This window comes from Thalassophryne amazonica, chromosome 13 (assembly GCF_902500255.1).
Source record: "Thalassophryne amazonica chromosome 13, fThaAma1.1, whole genome shotgun sequence".
NCBI classification, from domain to species: domain Eukaryota; kingdom Metazoa; phylum Chordata; class Actinopteri; order Batrachoidiformes; family Batrachoididae; genus Thalassophryne; species Thalassophryne amazonica.
The window spans coordinates 32,638,441-32,664,893 of NC_047115.1; the positions used below are offsets into that span (position 1 = coordinate 32,638,441).

A 26,453-nucleotide genomic window follows, 5' to 3' on the forward strand; every position below is an offset into this window, starting at 1 on the left:
GGTGTGTAAGACTACAACTCTGCTTCCTGGTCCCAACCCTGGATAGTCACGGTTTGGAGGATTTAAGAAAATTAGCCAGATTTCTAGAAATGAGAGCTGCTCCATCCAAAGTGGGATGGATGCCGTCTCTCCTAACAAGACCAGGTTTTCCCCAGAAGCTTTGCCAATTATCTATGAAGCCCACCTCATTTTTTGGACACCACTCAGACAGCCAGCAATTCAAGGAGAACATGCGGCTAAACATGTCACTCCCGGTCTGATTGGGGAGGGGCCCAGAGAAAACTACAGAGTCCGACATTGTTTTTGCAAAGTTACACACCGATTTAATGTTAATTTTAGTGACCTCCGATTGGCGTAACCGGGTGTCATTACTGCCGACGTGAATTACAATCTTACCAAATTTACGCTTAGCCTTAACCAGCAGTTTCAAATTTCCTTCAATGTCGCCTGCTCTGGCCCCCGGAAGACAATTGACTATGGTTGCTGGTGTCGCTAACTTCACATTTCTCAAAACAGAGTCGCCAATAACCAGAGTTTGATCCTCGGCGGGTGTGTCGTCGAGTGGGGAAAAACGGTTAGAAATGTGAACGGGTTGGCGGTGTACACGGGGCTTCTGTTTAGGGCTACGCTTCCTCCTCACAGTCACCCAGTCAGCCTGCTTTCCCGGCTGCTCGGGATCTGCCAGGGGGGAACTAACGGCGGCTAAGCTACCTTGGTCCGCACCGACTACAGGGGCCTGGCTAGCTGTAGAATTTTCCACGGTGCGGAGCCGAGTCTCCAATTCGCCCAGCCTGGCCTCCAAAGCTACGAATAAGCTACACTTATTACAAGTACCATTACTGCTAAAGGAGGCCGAGGAATAACTAAACATTTCACACCCAGAGCAGAAAAGTGCGGGAGAGACAGGAGAAGCCGCCATGCTAAATCGGCTAAGAGCTAGTAGCTACGCTAAGCTAGCGGATTCCTAAAAACACGCAAAGTGAATAATGTGTAAATAATTTAGAGGTGATTCAGCAGAAGGAGTGCTTTAGTTAAGGCACGTAAAGATTACACTGGGAAACAAATCGTAATCTAGATAACTAGATCAATCTAACTGCGCAGATTAAACAGCTAACAGATACAGAAAAACACCGCTGTGCTCCGGAACAGGAAGTGATACAATACCGCAGTGAGAGCCAAACACCAGTAGAGGCAAGCAAGCAAGTCAATGATGATCAGTCTGCTGACAGAAAATATATTACATTATTTGTGTTCAGTTTGCTCATTTCATTCAGTTGATCATTTTATGATTTTTTTTTTTTTTTTTTTGTATAACTAGAGACAGTACATTGTTTTTTCTGCCTTGGACTGTGCCAACAAACAATGGCTGTTGCCAGTTATACTTTGTCTGGTATCCTAAGCCAAGAGTCTGAGACCATGGGAATCAAGGTTTGGAGGGTACTAGCTTTAACCTGGATATATCTGTACAAAAATGTCCTTCCTCTTGGGGACATATAAAATAGCATGTTGTCTCCAGTAGGGGAGTCTTTTTCTTTTGGTGTTTTGTCATTTTTAGTCTTCGTCTTTTGCCTTTCGTCTCCATCCTTTGTTATGTGACAAACATTTGAGTAATTAAAAAAAGACTATGGAGACCACGGTTTTCATTTCTTTACTGAAATGTGCTGTTTTGATCCAAAAAAAAAAAAAAATTACAACAATCTGTTGATTGTATTAATTTGGTGTTTCAATGTGCAAATATATTCATAATTACAAAATTTATAGTGCAATATTGGGAGATATCCACCACAATAAATGACGAAATGTAACTGAAATCAACAGACTAAAAAAAACCCATAACATATAAATATATATGTAAAAAAAATAAAACCTGTATTGTAATGTGACAAAGATGTGAAATCTCTTCTATAGACTTCTCTAAACCTGCAGATTGTATTGTTTTAAAAATGAATGTCTTTCATTGAAGAAGAAAGCAAACACTGAGGAAGATCCCTACAATAATAAATTAACGATACTTTGTAGAGTGAACTGAACAATTTGGTTTTGTAGTGCATGATAACCTGTGGCACCTGGCAGGTAGGCGCGCATAAATTATTGCTAATTACGGATTCTTAATTCATGCTGATGAACGACAAATGTCCTCAAAATAAATTGCACATTACACTCTCCAAATATTTATATATATTTTTTATGTTGTGCACTCTGCACATGAATTAACAGCACTGATGTTTTCACCTTGACTTCATTTCTCCATATCCACTCGAGAGTACCAGGGTGGAGAACTTGTTATGAATAAACTTTTCTTGTTATCTTGTTCTGGATGTATACTTGAACATGTGAGCATACAAGCATATTTCATGAGCATATTTCACAGGATAAATGAGTGTAAAGATGATCATCTTGTGTTTTGACATTCATGATATAAAGCTTTTTACAAAAATGACAATGTGTGTTGTTGTATTTCATGTGATGACCTGACTGAATGTGTAAATGCCTTGTATAGTGGGGAAACAAAGGATAATACAAATGAGGTTCAGCTCATGTTCATATAATTAATTCAAGCAATCCATTCGGAAGTGTAATGGCAGAAATATTTGCTACCATTTATTTTAAGCTGATAAATAATTAATTTGAAAGCACAATTTACACTGCTTTCAGTTATCATGACGACTGCCGTACTCAACATTTATCCCAACAGCTTTGAATGATTTCAACAGCTGATTTGGCACTACATAAATAAAATAACTGAAATTGAATACATTGAAATGCTCACATTTCAGTTTGGTATTTGAATAGCAAGTCATTTGTTGTTTGAGTCAATTTTTCAAAACAGAAAAAAACAATATCATATGTCATTCAACCTAAATAATTTCACTCAAAAGTTAGAGAACACCAATTGACAGCTAAAACAGAGCAATATCTAAGTGATTATGTAAGTGTGGGCTGGAGCAACGTGAGCATTAAAGTAATGATGGCATGATGTATTTGGTCTTTTTTCGACACTTTCAAAAAAAATAAAAAACACATACAATGTAAACTGAAGCGCAGTGTGCTTTCATCTATTGTGTTTTGTTTGTTTTTGTTTGTTTTTAAGACTGCCATCTAGGTAACTAAGAAAGAAAAAAAAACTCATAATGCTTCATGAGGCCTCGTATGGCCGTCACTACATGAAGATACTGCAGGTTGGTCGGGAGAGGTCATTAAAAATTAATAAAAATAAATAATAACAGCTTTGATTTTCAATATTTCTATAATGCTTAAATTATCCAGAAATATGTATAATTCTTTTAAGGTATAATCAGAAGTAATGAAGCAAAGCTATAACATTTAGATTATGTGTTACTCTTCATTCATCTGATCCAGTCTAACAAAAAGCATATGGAAATACTTCATCTTTGCCTTGCATGTCTTTCAAAATTGTGGTTAGAGACTTAGGTGGGCCAAAAAAAAAAAAAAAAAAAATCAGATTTCAAAGTGAGCTATGACGTTCTTAAATTTGCAAATGGCTGCATTAGTCAAATGTCATACAAATAGGAGTGTACATGTCATTAACAAGGATGTACATCTTAGTCTTAAAAACTACACATTACGTTACTTACTGTGAAATAATACTTGTTTGTCATTCTACTGATGCATATACATGCAATACCACACACAACAACGATGTGACTGCATTTACAGCAGGGTAAGAAGTACCTTCTCTGGGTCTCTGGTGCGTTATCAGAGGCCTTGACAGTCAGTGCATAAGATCGACCCACAGTCAGAGTGACGCCAGGTGCCACGGTAATGCGCCCTGTGCGATTACTGATGATAAAATCTCCCCGAGCACCAGCCAGTATCTCATAGGTGACAAGACCATTAAGTCCCTCATCGGCATCTGCTGCTGTCAACTGGTTAGAGAAAGGAAAACAAAGAGTTCGGTAGTTCACTCCAAGTGATTGTCTATACAAGTTTAAATATCATCAATCAACACCAGCTCTACTTTTGCAGGTGCAGGTGGACAGCTGACAAACTTCAGGCCACTTGAACACCTCCAAAATGAACTTCACAGTTAATTTTCACAAAAAACTCTTTTTTCACTCATGGTTAGTGGTTGGGTGAAGCCATTTATTGTCAAACAACTGTGTTTCCTCTTTCTAAACCAAAATGACAAGAGAACTACCCAACTGAACCTGATCTAAAGTTGTTTTTAATACTGTGTATTGCCTCCTTTAACATCAATGACAGCTTGGAGTCTTTTCTGGTAGTCGTGGACGAGGCTCTCTGATGGTAAAGCTGGACTTTATTTACATCAATTACAAAGAAATACAAGCAATATGGCACTCTATGGTAAATCTGCATGGAGTAGACAGTTCTCAAAAACTGAGTGACTGTGCAAGAAGGAGAAGAGAGGAAAGCCACCAAGACACCCAGACAACCCAGGAGAAGTTATAGGCTTACGTGGCTGTGATTGGAAAAATTCTGCACATAAATATATGTGCTGAAATAAAAGCTTGAAAAAACATTATCTTTGTGCCTTTCATAGCCCCTTTTGGTAATGATGTTAAAAAAAGTACGACAGAAGCACACGTGGAACTCCATTAGATCTCTGTAAGGAAAGCAAATTAACAACACCAACAAAAAAGAGCAAACTAAGATCGCTGTTAGATAACAATCTTTAGGAAGATGAAACAGAAAATAATATCTCAGACATTCAAATCTATTAAGTAGTGCATCCTTCTTGTTGTGTGTTGGGGGGTTTGGCTGGATGTTTTTGTGTTGTTTTCTTTTCTTTGCTCTCCAGGTGGTATGCAAACTGGTTTTTGTCTGTGGAGACGGTGCTGGCAGAAGAATCCTTCACCCTCATCAACATTATTGGCTGCACTTGTGGAGGATGTCCACGTGCAGGCCTAATGACTCGCAGCACCTGTGGATGATGCTCACGTGCAGACTTAAGGACTTTCAGCTGAGGCAGATAATGAGATGGCGTTCTGCATTTAAGCCATGAGTGGTTCAAGCAGAATTGCCGGGAACTCGATCTTGTGACGTTCGTTTGTGAGACGCTGAGGACCGCGCCTGGGTTTGACACATCGTGCCTGTGAAGGAGGACGGGTGAGGAACACATGCTGTCAGCACACATCAGAGGTGATTGATTGTCTGAATAAGTGTTAATAGTAATTTGGTATTTTGTTACGCAGTATATTTGAACATTGATGAGAATTGTGCAGCTCGCTTCTCACGGCTGTGGCGTGCGGACTGATGATCCTCCACCTGTTGTGAGAAGCTGCTCATTTACATAAAGCTTAAATTCAGACCTGAATGTGTTGCTGATAGTGTGTGCCTTTGAAGGATATTGGTTGTAGCTGTTGACTTACCTCACCTCTTCTATCCTTCACAGAGTCAGTTTGTCGTGTCCACCTGGGGGGTGTTTGGCAGTGAATTTGAGTCCAGAAGCGCCAGGCTTTGATCCCTTTGGGCGCTGGAGAGCGCGCCATCCTTCACTCCGCCAGACAAACCATATCTTATGTTGTACACAGTTATTGCACAGAAAGGGAAATAAATGTTTTGTTTTTGGAACCGCTTTTTGGTTATTTAGTGCTGGGTTCAGTCAGACGCAGGTCCGCTCCTCAACCCGCGTCAGCACATAACAGTAGTTCCCGGCCATTCTAAAATGGACCCAGCGGCAGAAGCGGTTCCATTTGCCGAAAGAGTTCAAGAACACTTGGAGAAAATATGGGAGCAATTACAGCATCTCGCAAACCAAATTAAACAAACAGATGCCCGCGTTATGGAGCTTGCAGCGCAAGCCGTTCCGCTTCCTGCTGCTCCAGCTGCGGCACCATCGATACCGGTGCAGATAACTCCGTCACCCAGAGATTCGGCTTCCGAACCAATTATTTGTCATCCAGAGCCTTATGCGGGAAACGTTGAAGCTTGTGCTCCGTTTTTGATGCAATGTTCTCTGGTTTTTGCTCAGCGACCGGCTTCCTTCTCTTCTGATGGTAGCCGTGTCTCATATGTGACAAATTTGCTCCGAGGTGACGCCTTAGCTTGGGTCACTGCATTGTGGAGTAATAACTCTCCATTGTTAGGATCCTTTAAGGATATTTCTCGGGAGTTCCGATTGGTTTTTTACCATCCGGTGAAAACAAATACCGTTGCCCAACGGTTGCTGAATCTCAGGCAGGGGAGGCGGAGTACGGCGGATTATTCCATGGATTTCCGAATTTTTTTCTGCTCAGTCCGGTTGGAATACCGCAGCTTTAAGAGGAGTGTTTGTGGATGGTTTGAACGATTCATTAAAAGACGAGCTAGCAGTCCGTGACGAACCAAACGATTTAGATGAGCTAATATCTTTGGTTATTCGTCTGGATGATCGGATAAAGGAGCGTGGACGCGAGAGAGGGTGGACATCAGAGCGGGTCTTTTTGTCTCGGGGCTTTCCCCAACATAGATCTGGGCTGCCTCTTCTTCACCCCACTGTGACTCCTCCGACGGGACCTCTGGCTCCTCTTGCGGATGAGCCCATGCAGCTCGGACGAGCTGAAGCTGCCATATTGCCCCGTCACATAAGCGTCAAGAAAGATAGTGATGACGTATCTCCAGGTGTTCTGGGACAGGCACAATAATGGACACAAAAAAAAAAACATAATTAGTTATGTGGGCTGTTTTTGTTTTTTTTGTGAGGGGTTATAAATTGTTTGGGTGTTTAGAGGCGGTTCTGGTGGAGTGAACGACTGGCGGTTTGGAGCTCGGCTGGACTCAGCCAATCGTTGGTTTGTATCATTTGAACTTAGGTATTTTCTGTTTGGGATTGGGTCGTTTTGTTTTGTTGTTTTTTATTTCCCTGCTTCCCTAACCCCAACCTCACTTGCCCTAAGACCGTTTGTCTTGTGGGTTGTGGGGTGGTGCAGGTTGGTCACGCTGAGTGTTTCTCAGAAGACCTCTGCACCTAGGGGGGGTTGTCAGGGGCGTTTTTTTGGGTTTGGTTAGGGCCCGGTTCCACTCCAGCCTCGGTGGGCCTTTGACCGTTCGTCATTGGTGTTACCGGGGTGTGGTGCAGCGGGAACATACCTCAGTCGGAGGGGTGGGCCGATCTATTGCTGTTCGCCATTTCGGTAGTTCCGCCCCTCCCGATAGGCTGGTGGTATGGTTGGGAAGGGGCACCGGACGTATTTCCGGTTTTCCGCTGCGCTTCGGGGTTGGAATCGGGTTAGTTTTTCCTGTTTCCTTCCCCGGCTTAGTAACTTTGTGCCATACGCCAAAATGGAGCTAACGACTGGCTCTGGGAGTGATCTGGGGTCTTTCGGGGTGCTGGGGGAGGTAACAGGGTTTTCCAGTTGTTGTATTTGCCCCCGGGGTGTTTTAATGAAGTCCGCCGGGGGTTGGATTTTTGTGTTTTTATGCTTCCTTCCAGGTTCCACCTCCAGGGTTGATGGGACGGTCCTCTGGGGGGGGGGGGATTGATTGTGGGGCCGACTCACCAAGTGTGGCCGGGTCTGGGGTTCCTGGGTTGTGGGGAGGGGGCCTCCTGGGGTTGATGGTACGGTCCTCTGGGGGGCACTGCTCCTCCATGTAAACCTGGGGACCTCTGTGGGATTCCGGTTTTGGTTGTCTCTCCTAGAACTGGCGGTAAAGGTCTTCTGGGGGAGGGGTTGGGCTCTGCATATCGTTCTGGGGGGGGGGGGGGGGGGGGTTGGTTGTTATTTTTCTTTGTGCATTTGTGTTTGTATTGTGTTGTTGGGGTTGTGTTGGGTTTTTGCATTTGGGAGTTTTTCTTTTCTTCCCGGGGTTGGATGGGACGGTCCCCTGGGGAGGTTTTGGGTGGGTTTTGTGTTTTTCTTGTATGTTGGGTTGTATATGGGACTTTTTTGGGGTTTTGTTGATGCCAGCCGGCTTTCCAGCCGCGGTGCCCTGTCCTGCTGTCTGCTGTGGACCTTGGGAGCGTTACGCCATCTGCTTGCTGTCATGGACCCCGGAGGGAGGTGCTGTTCTCGGGCCTGGTCTGTTCGGTCGCCGGGAGGCTTCCCATTGATGGGGGGGTACTGTTGTGTGTTGGGGGGTTTGGCTGGATGTTTTTGTGTTGTTTTCTTTTCTTTGCTCTCCAGGTGGTATGCAAACTGTTTTTTGTCTGTGGAGACGGTGCTGGCAGAAGAATTCTTCACCCTCATCAACATTATTGGCTGCACTTGTGGAGGATGTCCACGTGCAGGCCTAATGACTCGCAGCACCTGTGGATGATGCTCACGTGCAGACTTAAGGACTTTCAGCTGAAGCAGATAATTAGATGGCGTTCTGCATTTAAGCCATGAGTGGTTCAAGCAGAATTGCCGGGAACTCGATCTTGTGACGTTCGTTTGTGAGACGCTGAGGACCGCGCCTGGGTTTGACACATCGTGCCTGTGAAGGAGGACGGGTGAGGGACACATGCTGTCAGCACATATCAGAGGTGACTGATTGTCTGAATAAGTGTTAATAGTAATTTGGTATTTTGTTACGCAGTATATTTGAACATTGATGAGAATTGTGCAGCTCGCTTCTCACGGCCGTGGCGTGCGGACTGATGATCCTCCACCTGTTGTGAGAAGCTGCTCATTTACATAAAGCTTAAATTCAGACCTGAATGTGTTGCTGATAGTGTGTGCCTTTGAAGGATATTGGTTGTAGCTGTTGACTTACCTCACCTCTTCTATCCTTCACAGAGTCAGTTTGTCGTGTCCACCTGGGGGGTGTTTGGCGGTGAATTTGAGTCCAGATGCGCCGGGCTTTGATCCCTTTGGGCGCTGGAGAGCGCGCCGTCCTTCACTCCACCAGACAAACCATATCTTATGTTGTACACAGTTATTGCACAGAAAGGGAAATAAATGTTTTGTTTTTGGAACCGCTTTCTGGTTATTTAGCGCTGGGTTCAGTCAGACGCAGGTCCGCTCCCCAACCCGCGTCGGCACATATCACTTCTGCTGTAACTATGAGTCCTTGTGGTATTGTTGGCTTTATACACACACACACACACACACACACACACACACACACACATATATATATATATATATATACACACACACACACACACACACACACACACACACACACACAAGGACTTGATATTTTAACTAAGGCAGAGTTCCTATTTCAAACTCCTGATGATGGAGCAAACTCCATAAGAAGCAGCACCCTCAAACACTCTGCAGCTCATATAAACAGCTTATAAAAGTCGTTTAAGTGGTCATACCAGACACTCTGTGACCCATGGCCTCATTTCTGGGAGGCCGATACAGCTGAGTTTTAAGACAGATTAAACCTGACCTTTTCTGTGTCTGACATTTTTTTTTTTTTTTTTGGAGAGTCTGTCCTAAGAGGAGCTGAAAGACAAAAGATCATGCTGTGAATACCAAATAATAGGCAACACAGAGATGAAACTGCCCACATGGATAGATACAGCATACTGAGGCTATGAGGTGGTATTTTAAAGCCTGTAAAGGTTTGACAGTGCACCTATATTCCATTCAATTTACTTATACAGCATCAAATCACAACATAAGTCAACTGAAGGTACCACGCCAGCACAGTTTAAAATAGGGCTACTCCTGGAGGGTACCTGCACTGTGTTTTTTTCACTCTCCATGCTCCAGCACAAGCTGACAGGTGTGTTCAGGCAATGAGGAGCTGGGAAACAACAGCGTTAAATAATCAGATATAAGCACAGCAAGTAGACATGAAAACATGCAAGGCAGGTGGCTTCCCGGAACACATTGAGCACATTGGTGACAGTGATGAGGTAGAAAAAATACTGGAAGAATCCTCAAGCAGAACAGGCTCAGTGGGGTGACCATCTACAGAACATGCACTGATAAAAAAACAACAAAAATTAAAAAAAAGAAAAAGTGCAATTTTTATGACAAGTGAAAATTTGATATATCCTAGACACATTACATATAAAATAAAATGTTTCAAGGGCGGTGGCATGGTGGTTAGCACTGTTATTGCACATCAAGAAGATCCCATGATAAAATAATAGAACACATCATTTCAAGTTTGAGTAACTCACTATTTGGGCAGCACGGTAGCTTAGTGGTTACTACTGCAGCCTCACAGCAAGAAGGTCATGGGTTCAATTCCCACCTGTGGCCTTTCTGTGTGGAGTTTGCATGTTCTCCCCGTGTTTGTGTGGGTTTCCTCTGGGTGCTTCGGTTTACTCCCACATTTAAAGACATCCAGGTTAGGTGAATTGGAAACTTTATAACTGTCCAAGTCTCCCTTGCAAAAGACGTCTTGATCTCAATGGGACTAACCTGGTTAAATAAAATTTAAATTATGCACATGAATCAGTCTTGTTCATGACACACAACCACAATTATACGGAAGACTGCTTACTTGACAGATGTCCAGAAGACACTCATTGACACCATCCACATGGAGGGTAATCCAAAGAATATCACTGTTGAAAGGCCTGGCTGTCCGCAGAGTGCTGTGTCAAAGTAGAGTCATGCAAAGGTGACTGGAAGGGAATTGTGTAATTGGCAAATATGCACAAGCAGCAGGGATGACCACAGCCTTGACAAGATTGTCAAGCAAAGCTGATTCAAGAATTTGAGGGACATTCACAAGGAGTGGACTGAGGCTGGAGTCAGTGCATCAACAGCCACCACGCACAGATACATCCAGGAAATGGCCTACACATATTGCATTCTAGTGTTAAGCCAGTCCTAAATCAGAGACAATGTCAGCAGCATCTTACCTGGGCTAAGCAGAAAAGAACTGGACCACTGTTTAGTGGTCCAAAGTCCTCTTTTCAGATGAGAGTAAATTTTGCATTTCATTTGGAAATCAAGGTCCCAGAGTCTGGAGGCAGAGTGGACAGGCACAGAATGCAAGTTGCTTGAAGTCCAGTGTGAAGTTTCCACAGTCAGTGGTGATGTGGGTGCCAAGTCATCTACTGGTGTAGGTCCACTGTCTTTTAGCAAAACCTAAGTCAACACAGCCTTCTACCAGGAGATTTCAGAGCACTTCATGCATCCATGGACATGCCGAGTCCCTATTCCAACAGGACGTGGCACATGCTCATGGTGTGAAAACTCCTACTAATTGGTTTGTTGACCACAGTATTACTGTACTTGATCGGCCCCATACAACTCATACATTCTTTATGGGGTATTGTCAAGACGAAGATAACACTGGACCTGAGAATCCAGATGAGCTAAAGGCCACTATCATGGCAACCTGGGCTTCCATAACACCTCAGCAGTGCCACAGGCTGATCACATCCATGCAGTGCTGCACTGACACAGTAACATATTCAAAATGAGCCACAACTAAGTAAAAAAAAAAAAACACAAAAGAAAACACAAACAGAAGTTTCACATTTCTGCATCATAAATCCTTTTGGGGGGTTGATTTTACCAATTATTCTAATACTTTGAGACATGCATTTTCTATTTTGTGAAGCTGTAGGCAAGAATTTTCCAAATTAAAATGAAAATGAAATGAAAAATACTGAACATGTTCAGGATTTTCTCATTTTTTCTGAGATGCATTTGTATTGTGAGCACTGGTGTTGAAATGACAATCAGAAATTGAAGACCCGAGTCCAAGAAAAATAGACCAGGCAAGTAAACCAAGGATTGCATCAATGCTACAGCAATTGAAATAGGACATTAACCCAGATTTTACCACAACACCGATGCCTGAGCCCAAAAGAAAGTTCTGGCAATCGAAAGTACCACTGTAGCTGGCAGCATATATATCTTCATGCAGAAGAGTCACATTCAAGCATGATGTCGCATGCATTCATCCTAATTCTGTTCACACTACTTTCTTTTAATGCCAAAGTCCATTCATGCATCCATGCATGCAGGTGCATGCTGACAAAACACAAGCGTATTTATTCAGTTATTTCTTGTTATCTTTTTTGTGATTAGAATGACTTTTTAACATTTCTAAAGTTGTCTTTAACACTGGGCACATAAAATGTGTAAAATGTGGAAATTAAAGTGAATGTGGAAATTAGTAATTTTGGAGCCACCCAAATAATGATCATTAGATGCTGATATACCTGCATAATTTTGAATATTGTTTTTAAATATGCTTGGAAATGCCAGCAGACAGTAGCTTGCTTATACAACCCCTGGCAAAAATTATGGAATCACCGGCCTCGGAGGATGTTCATTCAATTGTTTAATTTTGTAGAAAAAAAGCAGATCAAAGACATGACACAAAACTAAAGTCATTTCAAATGGCAACTTTCTGGCTTTAAGAAACACTATAAGAAATCAAGAAAGTAAATTGTGGCAGTCAGTAACGGTTACTTTTTTAGACCAAGCAGAGGGAAAAAAATATGGACTCACTCAATTCTGAGGAATAAATTATGGAATCACCCTGTAAATTTTCATCCCAAAACTAACACCTGCATCAAATCAGATCTGCTCGTTAGTCTGCATCTAAAAAGGAGTGATCACACCTTGGAGAGCTGTTGCACCAAGTGGACTGACATGAATCATGGCTCCAACACGAGAGATGTCAATTGAAACAAAGGAGAGGATTATCAAACTCTTAAAAGAGGGTAAATCATCACGCAATGTTGCAAAAGATGTTGGTTGTTCACAGTCAGCTGTGTCTAAACTCTGGACCAAATACAAACAACATGGGAAGGTTGTTAAAGGCAAACATACTGGTAGACCAAGGAAGACATCAAAGCGTCAAGACAGAAAACTTAAAGCAATATGTCTCAAAAATCAAAAATGCACAACAAAACAAATGAGGAATGAATGGGAGGAAACTGGAGTCAACGTCTGTGTAAGAAAACTGTAAGAACTGTAAGAAACCGCCTAAAGGAAATGGGATTTACATACAGAAAAGCTAAATGAAAGCCATCATTAACACCTAAACATAAAAAAACAAGGTTACAATGGGCTAAGGAAAAGCAATCGTGGACTGTGGATGACTGGATGAAAGTCATACTCAGTGATGAATCTCAAATCTGTACTGGGCAAGGTGATGATGCTGGAACTTTTGTTTGGTGCCGTTCCAATGAGATTTATAAAGATGACTGCCTGAAGAGAACATGTAAATTTCCACAGTCATTGATGATATGGGGCTGCATGTCAGGTAAAGGCACTGGGGAGATGGCTGTCATTACATCATCAATAAATGCACAAGTTTATGTTGATATTTAGGACAAATGAAAGGATGTTTGGGGATGATGAAATCATTTTTCAAGATGATAATGCATCTTGCCATAGAGCAAAAACTGTGAAAACATTCCTTGCAAAAAGACACATAGGGTCAATGTCATGGCCTGCAAATAGTCCGGATCTTAATCCAATTGAAACTCTTTGGTGGAAGTTGAAGAAAATGGTCCATGACAAGGCTCCAACCTGTAAAGTTGATCTGGCAACAGCAATCAGAGAAAGTTGGAGCCAGATTGATGAAGAGTACTGTTTGTCACTCATTAAGTCCATGCCTCAGAGACTGCAAGCTGTTATAAAAGCCAGAGGTGGTGCAACAAAATACTAGTGATGTGTTGGAGCGTTCTTTTGTTTTTCATGATTCCATAATTTTTTCCTCAGAATTGAGTGATTCCATATTTTTTTCCCTCTGCTTGGTCTGAAAAAGTAACCGTTACTGACTACCACAATTTTTTTTCCTGATTTCTTATAGTGTTTCTTAAAGCCAGAAAGTTGCCATTTGAAATGACTTTAGTTTTGTGTCATGTCTGTGATCTGCTTTTTTTCTACAAAATTAAACAACTGAATGAACATCCTCCGAGGCCGGTGATTCCATAATTTTTGCCAGGGGTTGTACGTGCATGCACAAGTGATGAATAAATAAATAAATAAATACATCTGGTAACATGAGTTCTGAAACCATTCATTCATACTTGCTAACAGTAAGTACCCTTGGGCATGAAGACAATAAAGACTTTCACCCAAATGATTGACCTCTGATGACCTTCACCCAAATTGACTTTGAACTTTGCCAAATGATTTATTTAATGGACATTTCAGGGTCAATCCTCACTGACATACCAAATTTGGTAGAAATCTGCTCAATGACCTGGTAGGAGTGTAGTAGGTCACCAATCACAGAGGTAGATACTAAGAGGTTGGGTGACAATTGGCAAATGTGACCTTGCTTGGGTAATTCCCCAACATGCCTGTATGTGTGCCAGGTTTGGCACAAATCAGTGTGAAAATATGAAATTTTCATCTGATTGACCTATGGCAAATTTGACCTCCCTTCGGTGAGTCCAGAATCCACCTTCACATTTTGGTGTATATTCGAGTGAAAGAATTATAAGTTTAACCTTTGCCAAAACAAACCCCATAACAGCAGTTCTGGGCTTGACTGTCATCCACATGGAAATCAATCAAAGCACTTTGCAAGAGTAGGTGAACAAACAGACAGATAAACCAAAATGTTGATCTTTGACCCCAATGATCTTTTCCAAAACAAACCCCTTAATAGCACCTCCAGAGTCCACCTACATGCACACAGCATATTTGGTGGAAACTGGCACAAGCACCTCATAGACGTAGTGTACACAAAGAATGTTTTTTCAGTATACTGAATGAAGTTTCTGAAGCATCATCGTTAATAAATTGATCCAGAAGAATCAAATTTTATAACATCCGAATCCTTCTGATGGAACAATAAGCAGTGATTAATACTAAGTGTCATTATGAATGAGCCGAATATCAGGTAATGGAAATGACTTCCCAAGACTGCGTTGAAGATGAATATTTTCTCAGATTTTCTGTCTTTGTTGTACAAGACAGAAAATGGGCTGTTCCAGTTGTTCTGCAACATATTGCATGGGTTTGCCATTATTATATCCTTTGGGCTGTAATGGACATGCGACAGAGCCATTCTGTTCATCAGAAAAACAGACACGGGTGTAAAAACAAACAGCTGCATGAAAAGATGGCAAGTGACAGCTAAAAAGTGTTTGTTTACCTGTAGCACCGTTTCTCCCGGCTGCATGTTTGTGAAGACTTCGACGCTGTAGGAGACTTCTGAAAATGTGGGCGTGTTGTCGTTGGCATCGATGACCAGGATGTTAACAGTCACCGGGCTACTTTGCTGTACACCATCTGATGCTACCATCTGTAAACACAGGAAACAGAAACATTTATTGACATACAGAAATTGAGAGCCAACCGGCAACGGCCAGTGCTGAAAAATGAAGCCAACTCTGAAGTGACAATGAACTTGCAGTTCACTGAAAGGCCACTTGACATATTAAAATGCCTAACTAAGGCCTGGTTCACACGGCAGGATAATTAAGCCGATATTGGACTCTATCTTCCCCTTTCAACAATCTTAAGGACGCCCCGACAATTGTGATGACGCTAAAGCTAATCTTATCAGATATTCTTGCCATGTGTGGTGTGTTAAGAGCGCTCTGATCCGCTCGGAAGGATGTCAGGAGTGCTCCAATCACAAATCGGGGATATTCAACATGTTGGATTGTCTTGGCCTGATATCGCAGCGTGTTGTGTCACCCAACCACAAATGAACACGCAGCCTGCTGAATGTGATGTGTAGCCAATCAGAAAGCGAGGTGACGGACGCACGGAGCGTAAAATAAAATCAAAACAGCTGTTCTGACTTACCAGACTTACCATCTCCACTCCTTCAAAGAACACCTTTTCTTTTTCTTTTTGTATTGTTTTTAACCCCTATTTTAAATAGTCCACAAAGTATCTCCGTTTGTTTACTCTGAAGTCACGTTTAATCTCAAGAGATTTTGCGAGATTTCCTGTCTGACCTGGGAATGTTTGCGTGTGAAATCTGTTTGTGTGTGGTGTTGTCCTTACCGTGTGGCTGACCACCACACACTGTTCAATCAAACCTGTTAGATCTATATTTTATCTTCATGTGTGTGGTCTTTCAGGTTTTGGAAACCTAAAGATAATTTTAAAATCCTGTCGTGTGAACCAGGCTTAAGGTAGCATCTAAGAAGTTGATGTTCCAATATTTCCATTGAGTGAAATTTTAGGATTGTTGAATTGCATGTTTGCATATTTCCTGTTAATTGGCAGGTAGCCATAACTTGGTGACAATAGCACCACTGATGGTGTTACAATTACTGAGGCAACATGGCAGTCATAGCTTTTAATATTCATATCCAAGCCAGCCATTATGAGAATCGCCACCTATTCCTCAAAAATTTAGAAAATTAATCAAGGATCTGAACAAAGGTTAGCCTGTTAGCTTTAGCTTGCATGGTAACTAAGATGGTGGGGAAGGGGGGGGGGGTTGTCCTTCATTTGTCCCACCCAGGTCACAGGCTCCACCTCTTCATCCATTTATGGGTTGGAAGGGCGTTAGAATGAGGTATTGCCAAAATGGTAACATCTAGAGCTACCCACATTGAGCATTAAACCCATTCTTCAGAAAACCCATGGGTGATGTCATGGTATAAGCTTCCATAATACAATGGACAGCTGAGGGGCCATGGTGGTCGAGTAGGTTTGGTATTGACAGGCCATTCCCTGAAAAACTCTGCTATAAGTGAGACATTCAAAAACAAGGTGCAACTACTAGAAGATAACTTGTTTGCCAACACAGATCTTTGATAATGTCATTTGTTTCATATGATCAATCAATAAACCATAAACTAAACCTGCAATGGCAAAGGGGTGAATGTGAGCAATTATATTCTGTTATTATATATACCTATGGATAAAATGTTTTATAAAATACAGTTAGACAGTGCTTGTGTTTGGAATTTAACATTATCATCATTATTAAATCTGGCTTATAAATATACACAATGTCAGAAAATAATAAATCACCATATTCCAGTTCTACTTCCAGATGGAGCCCAGCGCAACAGCTGCTGCTTCATGCTGATAAGAGCCAGCAGAGGTGGTCCAGGTATCAAGTTTGGATGTATGCCTTTTGAGGATTTCTCTGCAAGTCCAACTGTGACAGACCAAAAACACAGTGGCAGCACAGACCCCATCTGTTGATTTGGGAAGGCCTTGAACTCCCCTATTAGTAGCAAGTTAATGTGGTGAGGGCCACAAATGTCTGGACCACTTTTCTTTGCCAGCTGCCAGTGCAGCCTGGACCAGGATGTGCAGTAGAAAATAGAAGGCCGATGTCTTCAAGCCCAAGGTGATGTCTTAAAATTTCTATTTATGTGTCCCAGCACAAAAAAAGATAAATAGCTTATGATTTATGGTGTAAATGCTTGGCATCGTGGCTTAATAAATGACAAACAAGTAGTTCTTAAAGAGTTTTCTGTCAGTTTTTGCAAGAAGGTTTTATTTAGAGATAATGTTATGTGTGCCATGCCTTTCACACATTTTCATTTTTTTTGCTCTTCTATCGTTTTGAAATATTTTACAGAGAGCAGGTGAAAGAACAAAGTCAGCCTAAAGGACAGTCAGCAAAATGTATGTTTATTTGTCTGTGGCAGCTTTGACAGTGAATTCCTGGCAACAATCCATTCTAAGAGTAAACAGAATTTTCAATGAGTATTTCTACAAAAGGACTGATTTATTTTACACACATTCCCCTAAGCAGCTCAAAAGAACAAATGCACATGAACGCTGTTAAACAAGAAGTGTGACATGTTTCAACCCACATTCTATTTTTAGGCATTGTCAAGTGAATATATAACTCCGCATGAAAATGTTCCGTACAGCCCGACATTTCTAATGACATTTTCGCCGATTCAGTGGTGACAAGAAGTGGTTTACTCAGAGTCCTTATTGTCAAATGACATTAATTAAATGGTTAGTTTCTGCATGCTCTTGGTGGTGTTTGCATTCTAAATAAAAAAAATGCCGATGGAATTCATTTTTGTCTCAAGGGAAGAAATTCCCTGCCCCAAAACGTCTTAGATCTTAGGTTGGACTGATTGTGAGATCCAAGGCCTGAAGCAGGTGCAGCATGCTGCTGTCTGTGTTTCAAAGAGACCCTGACATGGAAACAGGCTCAGTGATAATGTGAGGAATGCTCGGTGGCCCTCCCTGTGGTGCTAATGCCTGCGTGGGCTTCTCACCTTCTTTATATAATTATTGTTTGATTTCCTGTTTTCTGTTTCTTCAGCTTTGTCAAACTTTGTAAAACCTTGTAATTATTAGAATGGCTTAAGCAGTGGGTCTGTCAGGATTTCCCTCAGAGTCTGGTTTTAACTCTGTTTTACCAGTGTCATGTGTTAGTTTCTCCACTGGATGGTGACCTCAGTTTTGTTTCACACTTGGAACAGATGAGTGACTGATTACTGATCGATTATTTAAACCCTAACTTTCTGTTCATGTATTGCCAGATTCTTTTGTGCCGTGTTTGTCTGTTGCCTTGCTTGCCTCGTTTTGCCTTGACAGCTTCTGGAGGCTCCTTCAATGATCCAAGCAGTCTTGAAGAGGATCAAACCTGAATGCCGCCCTGTGACCTTGACTGCGTCTTCCAGCTGTGTGCTTAAGACGCCAAAGCGTCCTGCAGCAAAAGCTCAGGTAACCTGGCCTCCCCTCTAATTCCTGTATTAGAGCGAACTGTCTTTTTCTGATGTTCCAGATGACTCTGGTATGGCTCCCAAGTGGACCTAGATCCTGGCTCTGACTACCTGCACAGCAACATCACTTTGGAACTCTTCGGCTCTTGGCGCAGAGCACGTCTCGACTACACACCAGTTAAGTTCCTCCTCGTCTCAGTGAGATCCTGTTCCCACTAGTCCGTTTGTGACTGTGTTATGATAAAGAACTGTTCCAAGAACTGTTCCAAGAACTCTTCCTAAGAACTGCATGAATTCTGACATTAAATAATAGAGAACCCAGCTGTATCAAGTCCTGCTTAACTGGATCTGTGTTTCAAAACGCAACACTTGACCTCTGACCTTTGGACACAACTTATGAACTATGAACAATTCCTGAACAGTGAACTTTACGTCTTAAGAAGAGAACTTTATTTCCTGACCTCTGAAACAACCTGTGTTAAACCTTTTATGAACTGTGACTGTTTTGAGGCTCCAGCATTACGAGTGCATTCACTCACCCTGTGTGTCTTTATTCCCCATAGTTCCTGGTCTCAGAGGCAAGCATTCCACCTGATCCTGAACCCTGAAACCTTAGTTAATATTATCCTTCAAGACTGGCTCGGGATCCTGCAGCTACCTCATTTCACTGCCAGAAGGCGGGCCATCTCTCCACACTGCAGGCACCCCAGCACAGCACCTTTACTTTATTTATTATAAATAAATATATTGTCCTTTGTACTCTTCTCCGTGTCCAGCTCCCTGCATTTGGGTCCATTGCCTGCAACGGTTCGGTCCCACCCGAGCCCCTAACCACAACATCCATATCATCAGAGGGGGGTTTTCCTTACAACTGTTGCCTGTGTGCTTGCTCTAGCAGTTGATAAGGTTAGACCTTACTTGTGTGAAGTGGCTCGAAGCACCTTTGTTGTGATTTGGCACTGTACAAATGAAAGTAAATTTAAATTCAATTATTTTGCTGTCAAAAGCCCCTCTCCCACAGAAGGCATGTTTGTGGCATGTTAGTGGCCACCAGTGGCATGCTGTACTCACTGTGCCAATGTGTGCAATACTTGGCAGCAATAATTGTGCACAGCGTTCAATGGCGTTTAAAGTAGTACATCATCAGCTGCTTCCTGGCCAGTGTTTTATCAACTTCATTTTCTTCCCTTTTATCCTGGATTTAGAGTTTCTGAAAAATCTAGTGCTTTCCAGTCTGTTACACATATGGTATATGTGTGTGTATGTGTGTTGAGAGTTAGTAGCATGCAAGGGGAGACCATGTGATGAGTGAAACTATCGAGTGGCAAGTGTTTTGGCCATGCTCTGCAAATGTGGCATTATGTGATGCATTTGTGGCAGGTAGCAGTGAGGTGGATGGTGAGAGCTACAAACACGCATTCTGTGGGAGAGGGGCTTAACACTTTAGGAATAGTGCAACATTCAGATGCACCTTATATAAACAATTTCACACTACATGCAGACTCTGCTTCTCTACAGACATCATTGTTAGTCATCTATGAATGGTGTATTAGAATGACATATCACACTATCGCCACTGTCAGAAAATAAAGAAAAGGAGGAGGGAGAAAAAAAACTTCCAAGAAAGCTACCACTGTCTCCTATGTACTTGTTCAAGTAATATAGAGGATAAATATTATAACAATATTATTATACAGCCATGTTTAATGCTACTGCATTTCAATTATGTCTGGATTTGGCAACAGCATGTGTGACAAATTTAAGCAATGCTGTTCATGACAGAAAAAGCATATGTTATCCCACCACAGGTGATGTTATATGCCTTAACATACATGACAAAAGTGAATAAAAACACACACTCAAAGTATTATTACAAAACATCACCTTGCTGCTGAACTGCTTCACCCCAGGGAGCTTGGATGGCCACATCCTGCTGTATGTTTTTTTATGTCTGCCATCAAGATCACGCCTCTTTTGTTTAAGAAAAATAATTCTACATTCTCTGCGTGTTAAGATGCTTTTAGGCATGATGCCTTGGTGTATAGTACTTGGAAGACAAGCAGAAAATGCCGTGAGTTGAAGAATAAATGTTGTGCATCCTAAAAACTAAACAACAGCAGCGATAGCAAGTATACACAACATTGTTGAAGAAAACATTGCTTTCCCTTCAAATCCTAGCACCTGGTGCTGAAAAGAAATGAAATCGTATTGGTTTTACTGTATAAGGGCAGACTAGCTTTCGCAGCAGAAAGCACTGTCAGTAAAAGTACTATACTATGTTATAAGAATATATAACATAAAATCTATGACAGCAGCTCTCTTATCAGCTCCAGTTTCTGTCTGCATTCAGCACCAGGAGAAAAACACCACACCATTTTGGGGGGGAAGACTAAAGAAGAAAATTTGTATTTAGAGAGACATTGCAACTGTAAATATATGTATTGGATATATATGTGCTGCATATGTTCTGCATGCTCAATGTATGCAAGGTAGAACACATAAACATATATATATATAAACAATTAATCTGGGCATGCATTCCTTCCTTCTCTCTGTCTAAAGTCATCTTTCTCTCTCACCATTAAATTTCTGACACATACACAAATTGAAAATTGAAAGAAACAAAAAGTGATCATCTTTGAAGCAACTGTTTATGCAAATTAGATTGGTTCTGCCCTGTCATGTTCCAGATGAGGATATGTAGTAATTAGACAATTTATCTGATGCTGTCATTTATGCTCCCGCTGTAATAATCTCAAACATTTCATCATATAAACAAAAGGACAGTCTTCAAATACATCAATACATTTATCTTACAAATATTATGATAGATGAAGCTCAGAAAGCTTTGCATTCAGTCATTTCTACTTTGCAGGTGAAGGAAAGGAACACAAGTCATTTATAACACATATATACATAGAGTATAAAAATATGTCCAGTCTGAAACTGGCCCAGGACACCAGGAAAGTGAGCAGTTGTGTCAGGAACAGCATTATGTGTCAACTTTGCCAAAACAAACATGCATACAACAAATCAAGTTTCCATACAATTCAGTCAAGACCAGGTTTGAAGGGGAACTCTGGAATTTTTCAATGTAGTCCATATTTTTTGGTGTCTTAGGGTTCAACTTTTCACTTGGCACAAAAAGGATTTTCATCAGTTCAATTTGGGTTGGAGGCCAAATACTGCCAAGGTCCAAACTGCTTATTTTTGAACCAAATGGGCAAACATATCATTAGAACTGTCTGGCCGCATGGAGATTATCTCTACAGATGCTGCCTTTTGCCCAGTGTTGGCTGGGAAAAGTGCCTATACCCCCTGTGACTCTTAACATGAATAAGCAGATTTTGAAAATAAATGAATGAATAGCTACACAGTTAGCATCATGCTTTATCCTGCTTTAATTATGGTGATACAGGTCAGCACTAAGTCATTATAAGTTGATTGTTGATGTTGAAAGAAGAAGGACCCCCTCATCAACAATGGAGAAGAAAAGCTTGAATCTATTGGAAAGATGCATAGTTGGGAAAACATGCATTGGTACAGTTGAAAAAGGATGCAGATATAAATGTGCTGAGGAGTGTGTTGAGAAGATTGAGCACTTTGAGTAGCTGATGAACAAACAAAATGAGAAGGAGAGAAGAGTGGCCGAAGTGGCGAGAGTGAATCAAAACTTTTGACAGATAAGCAAGGAAGAAATGAGGACAGCTATTCAGAGGATGAAGAATGGAAAGGTGGTTGGTCCAGATGACAAACCAGGGAAGGTATGGAGATGTTTAGTAGAGATGGCAGACTGTTTAATAAAATCTTGTAAATTGAGAGGATGGCAATAAAAATGGAGAGGTGTACTGGTACACATTATTAAGAGTAAGGGTGATGAGCACAGCCGCAATAACTACAGGTGAATAAACTCAAACAGGCACAGCATGAAGCTCTGGGAAAGAGGAGTGGAAGCTAGGCTGAGAAGGAGGGCTGGGATGATACATGTAACTCCTGATAAGACATGTTTCACAATACATGAATGTCAATATATGTATTGTAATCTGGGTGCCAAAAAGGGGAGAAGGATTCTAGGGGTCCATGATTGACAGGGGCCCAGAGAGACCTCTAATACAATTATAATACCGACAAAATAATATGTGGGGTGGCCCAGTAGGTTTTGTTTTCGTGGGGTCTAAAATCCCTGGCGGTGCCCCTGATAGTGATACTTGAGAAATGGTATTCTACATGTATTGCAATGTGATACTACAATAAATTTTGCGATTTGTTTGCTTTTTGCAAGACTAGACCACGAGGAAAAGTTAAATATATACATTATAACACTACAGTGTGTGTGTGTCTGGTTCTTTTAATACATGTATATGATCTCCTTTTTTGCATTTTGCTTGTTTACCTCCTTTATTTATTTTTTTTTATTTATTTTTACTATGCTGTCATTAGGATGAATGACAACCAGCCTCCCAAGCAGGTCTTCTACTCCCAGCTGAGTGAAGAAAAATGGTGCAGAGGAGAGCAGAAGAAACACAACAAGAACCTCCTGAAACACAATCTCAAGAGCTGCTCCACTGCCTGGAAGACCAGCAATAATCCACACTGGAGTGTTAGTCTATGAGAAAACACGGATGTACAACACAAAGGAGAAGAAGTGAAAGAGGAAGGTGAGAGGGCAAGATCCTGACCGGTAGAAGCTTCCCACAGCAACGATGTGCAGTATCTGTGAGAAACAGTATCTGTGAGAAACAGTATCCATCAAGACTGGGCTTGCTCAGTCATCTCAGTGTCCCACATCCTGCCCAGGAATTGACCAAAAGACCATCTTCCTCCCCACTAAGGGACTGCCATAAGAATGATGAATATGTTTGCTTTTTATGATAACATTCAGATGATTCAGATTCAGATGAGATTTATTGTCATTGTCATTACACAAGTGCAACGACAACGAAATTACATTTATACTCCAATTACCTCAGACAAAATACAGCAATTAACCCACAATCATTACTTGTTTACTGTAATAATGGCACACATCAAAATTAAAGACAACACACATACATTTGACACTGTTTATGTGCTCTAAACTGGAAGCAGTCCGTCATCTGAATTGAGGCAAAGTGGGTGAAGGCCACAGCAGGAGGGGCCCGCACCGCCAATTTTATTGATCCCCAGTGTGGGATCAATAAAATCTTGTCTCTTAACTTACTAAATAGTACACTTCTAAAGATTGTATATCATAAATCTGATTATTTTTAAAAATGCACATCACTTTTTTTGTTTGGTTTATTTATTTGTAAACTGCTTGTCAATGTATCTTTAACTACATACTTGTCTATAAGAATAGTAGTTTAAAAAATAGTTTATTAGGGCTGGGAAATGTGCAAATTAATCGGTTTATCATGCAGTTCATGAAATCACGTTATCTTGCATGAAATAAGAAGAGCAGCAGCAGCCTGCTCACAAAGCAGCAGGTTGTTCTAAAAAGTGCAACCAAGTGTGGTCCCCAGACACACAGCTTCACGGCTGATCTGACTCCTCACCTTGGCACGTTTCACGTTCGGCTCACAAGCGATCCATGTATCTTGATGTTTTTAAACGCACAAGTAAAGACTCTGTCCCATTCTCAATTTCTGCACTCTCTGGCTGACATTCTGTTAAGTAAGTAATCATCAGTGTTCCATTTGATGTCTGGAGAAATCTTCCGCGAGTCACCATCAAGTTTATTGAAGTGTGTCTGAAAAGGATCTGACATCAGGTAACACTTATATTAGGCGTACAATACATTGATTCATGTGCTGACTAAAGGTGGTAATACATACATGCGCACCTCATTTTAACCAACATTTGAATATATCAATTTTTAAATTGAGTTCATATCATAAAATTAAATACCGCAATTACTATTTTTCACACTCCTACTGAGAAGAGAGATGAAGATCTCTGAGTAACCATATCGTCCTGCGGAGAAAGAGTACTGCAGATGGAATGTTGCTGAAAAAGTGCTGATTGAGGAGTGCTGAGAAGTAAAGAAGGGGTTGCACTGCACATGTGTGAACTTGGGGAAAGCTTATGACAGTGTGCTCAGAGAAGAGTTGTGGTATTGTATGAGGAAGCCTGCAATGGCAGAAATGTATGTGAGGATAGTGCAGGACATGCACAAGGACAGTGTGACAGCGTTGAGGTGTGGGGTAGGAATGATGGATGGGTTCAAGATAGAAGTGGGATTGTATGAATGATCATGTCTGAGCCCTTTCTTGATTGCAATGGTGATGGACAGGTTGAAGAACAAGTTCAGCAGGAGTCTCCATGCACTTTTATGTATATGTATGGCATTGCGCTCTGCAATGAGAGTGCGGAGGAGATTGAGACTAGCTTGGAGAGGTAGAGATATGCTCGGGAGAGAAGGGGAATGAAAGTCAGTCAGTGCGAGACAATATATGTTTCTGTGTGAATAAGCGAGAGCATGACGGAATTGTGAGGTTACCAGTAGCAGACAGTGAAGTTTAAAAACTGAGGGTCAGCTTTTCAAAGTAATGGAAAGTGTGGTAGAGAGGTAAAGAACAGAGTTAAGTGAAGGTGAAGTAGTTGGAGAAGAATACCATGAGTATTTCATGATAGAATGGTATTTTGAAGAGTAACACTATTGTGGAGGTAGCAGAGTTGAAGGTGCTGGGATTTCCCTTTGGAGTGACAAGAAAGGACAGGTTTAGGAATAAACATACCAGAAGGATGGCACAGGCGATTTCATTTGGTGACAATGTACAAGAGGTAAGATTGAGATCACTTGGGCGGGAGGATGATGGGTGTATCAGGAGAAAAATGTTGAGGATGGAGCTGCCAGACAGGAGAAGAGGGATGCCAACAAGAACAAGGAGATTTGTGGTGGGGAGGACAAGGGGATGGTTGGTGGGGCAGAAGATACACAGCATGTGGTGACCTTGACACAAATCAACTGTTATGCGGAGCAACTAAAGAAGAAGCAGTAGTAGCATAGAAGAAGCCAAAGAAGAGATCTGTTATGACTAAAGGGAAACTTTTGTAGCATAAAACCTGATTTTTTATATATATATATATAACTGCTATGAAATAAAAAGATAATTCATAATAGGGAAAATTCTTTCACTGATGCCAATTTTTTAGGAATGTCCCCAAATCTAAATATGTATCTGAAATGTTGCCATCACCATAAGTATAACACTCATAGAACAAGAAAGATGTTGTTACTACAGAGTTTCTCAGAAAGACCTAAAGTCCTGTCCATACAGCGATTGAATGGGGACCTGCCAAATCCACCGTTTGGTTCCAAGGACTGACATATCACTGCACTAAAGAAAATGTCATTTTGTTAAAGACACACTCTTTGATTTAATTCATATTCATTAATCGGTTGATTGGAGGGGTGGTGGCCAAGTGGTTAATGCACTTGGCTTCAGTGCAGAAGGTTCCCGGTTCAAATCCCACACCTGCCACATTTCACTATGTAATGTGGAGTTGCGTCAGGAAGGGCATCTGGCGTAAAACTTGTGCCAATTCAACATGCAGATCCACCTTGGATTTGCTGTGGCGACCCCAAGTGCAAACAAGGAAGCAGCCGAACAGACTTAGTTTAATAGGTTGATGTTCATTGTGGGTCATTGGGGAAGCAAATGTGAGGAAGGCCAGAAACATCCCAGTCACCAAAATTACATCCAAGATCTTCCTAAACACCCCTATTGCATAGGGCGTTGTTCTATAATCATCGTCCAGAATAAAAAAAAAAGCAAAACCAGGATGAAACGGCTTACTCCAGCTTACTCTGCCGCCTAACAGGCTGGCATATAAAATACAGACCTGGTAATGCGCCCGAAAAGGAAAGTAAGGAGCTGTGCCCGGCTGTGTCCTCAGCCATAATTGCAACAAACGCTGCTTCTACTTCAAATTTTTACCCAGATGAAGCACAAACAAACAAGTTTGAAGTAGTTTGAACATGACTGAAGCTGTTATGACTACCAACCCCCGAAAGTTACCATGGAATATTTGA

General features: G+C 41.5%; 1 protein-coding gene across 3 annotated transcripts in view; it reads right to left on the bottom strand.

The window, feature by feature from the left end:
• Nucleotides 1-26,453, bottom strand: part of pcdh15a (protocadherin-related 15a) — a 707,751-nt gene that overhangs the window by 236,662 nt on the left and 444,636 nt on the right. For all 3 annotated transcript variants that reach the window (XM_034185498.1, XM_034185497.1, XM_034185496.1), the window contains 2 exons: nt 14,929-15,078; nt 3,694-3,887 (listed from right to left, as the gene is read on the bottom strand). In XM_034185498.1, the coding sequence (XP_034041389.1) occupies nt 3,694-3,887; nt 14,929-15,078 (344 nt within the window). The remainder of the gene's footprint in view (nt 1-3,693; nt 3,888-14,928; nt 15,079-26,453) is intronic.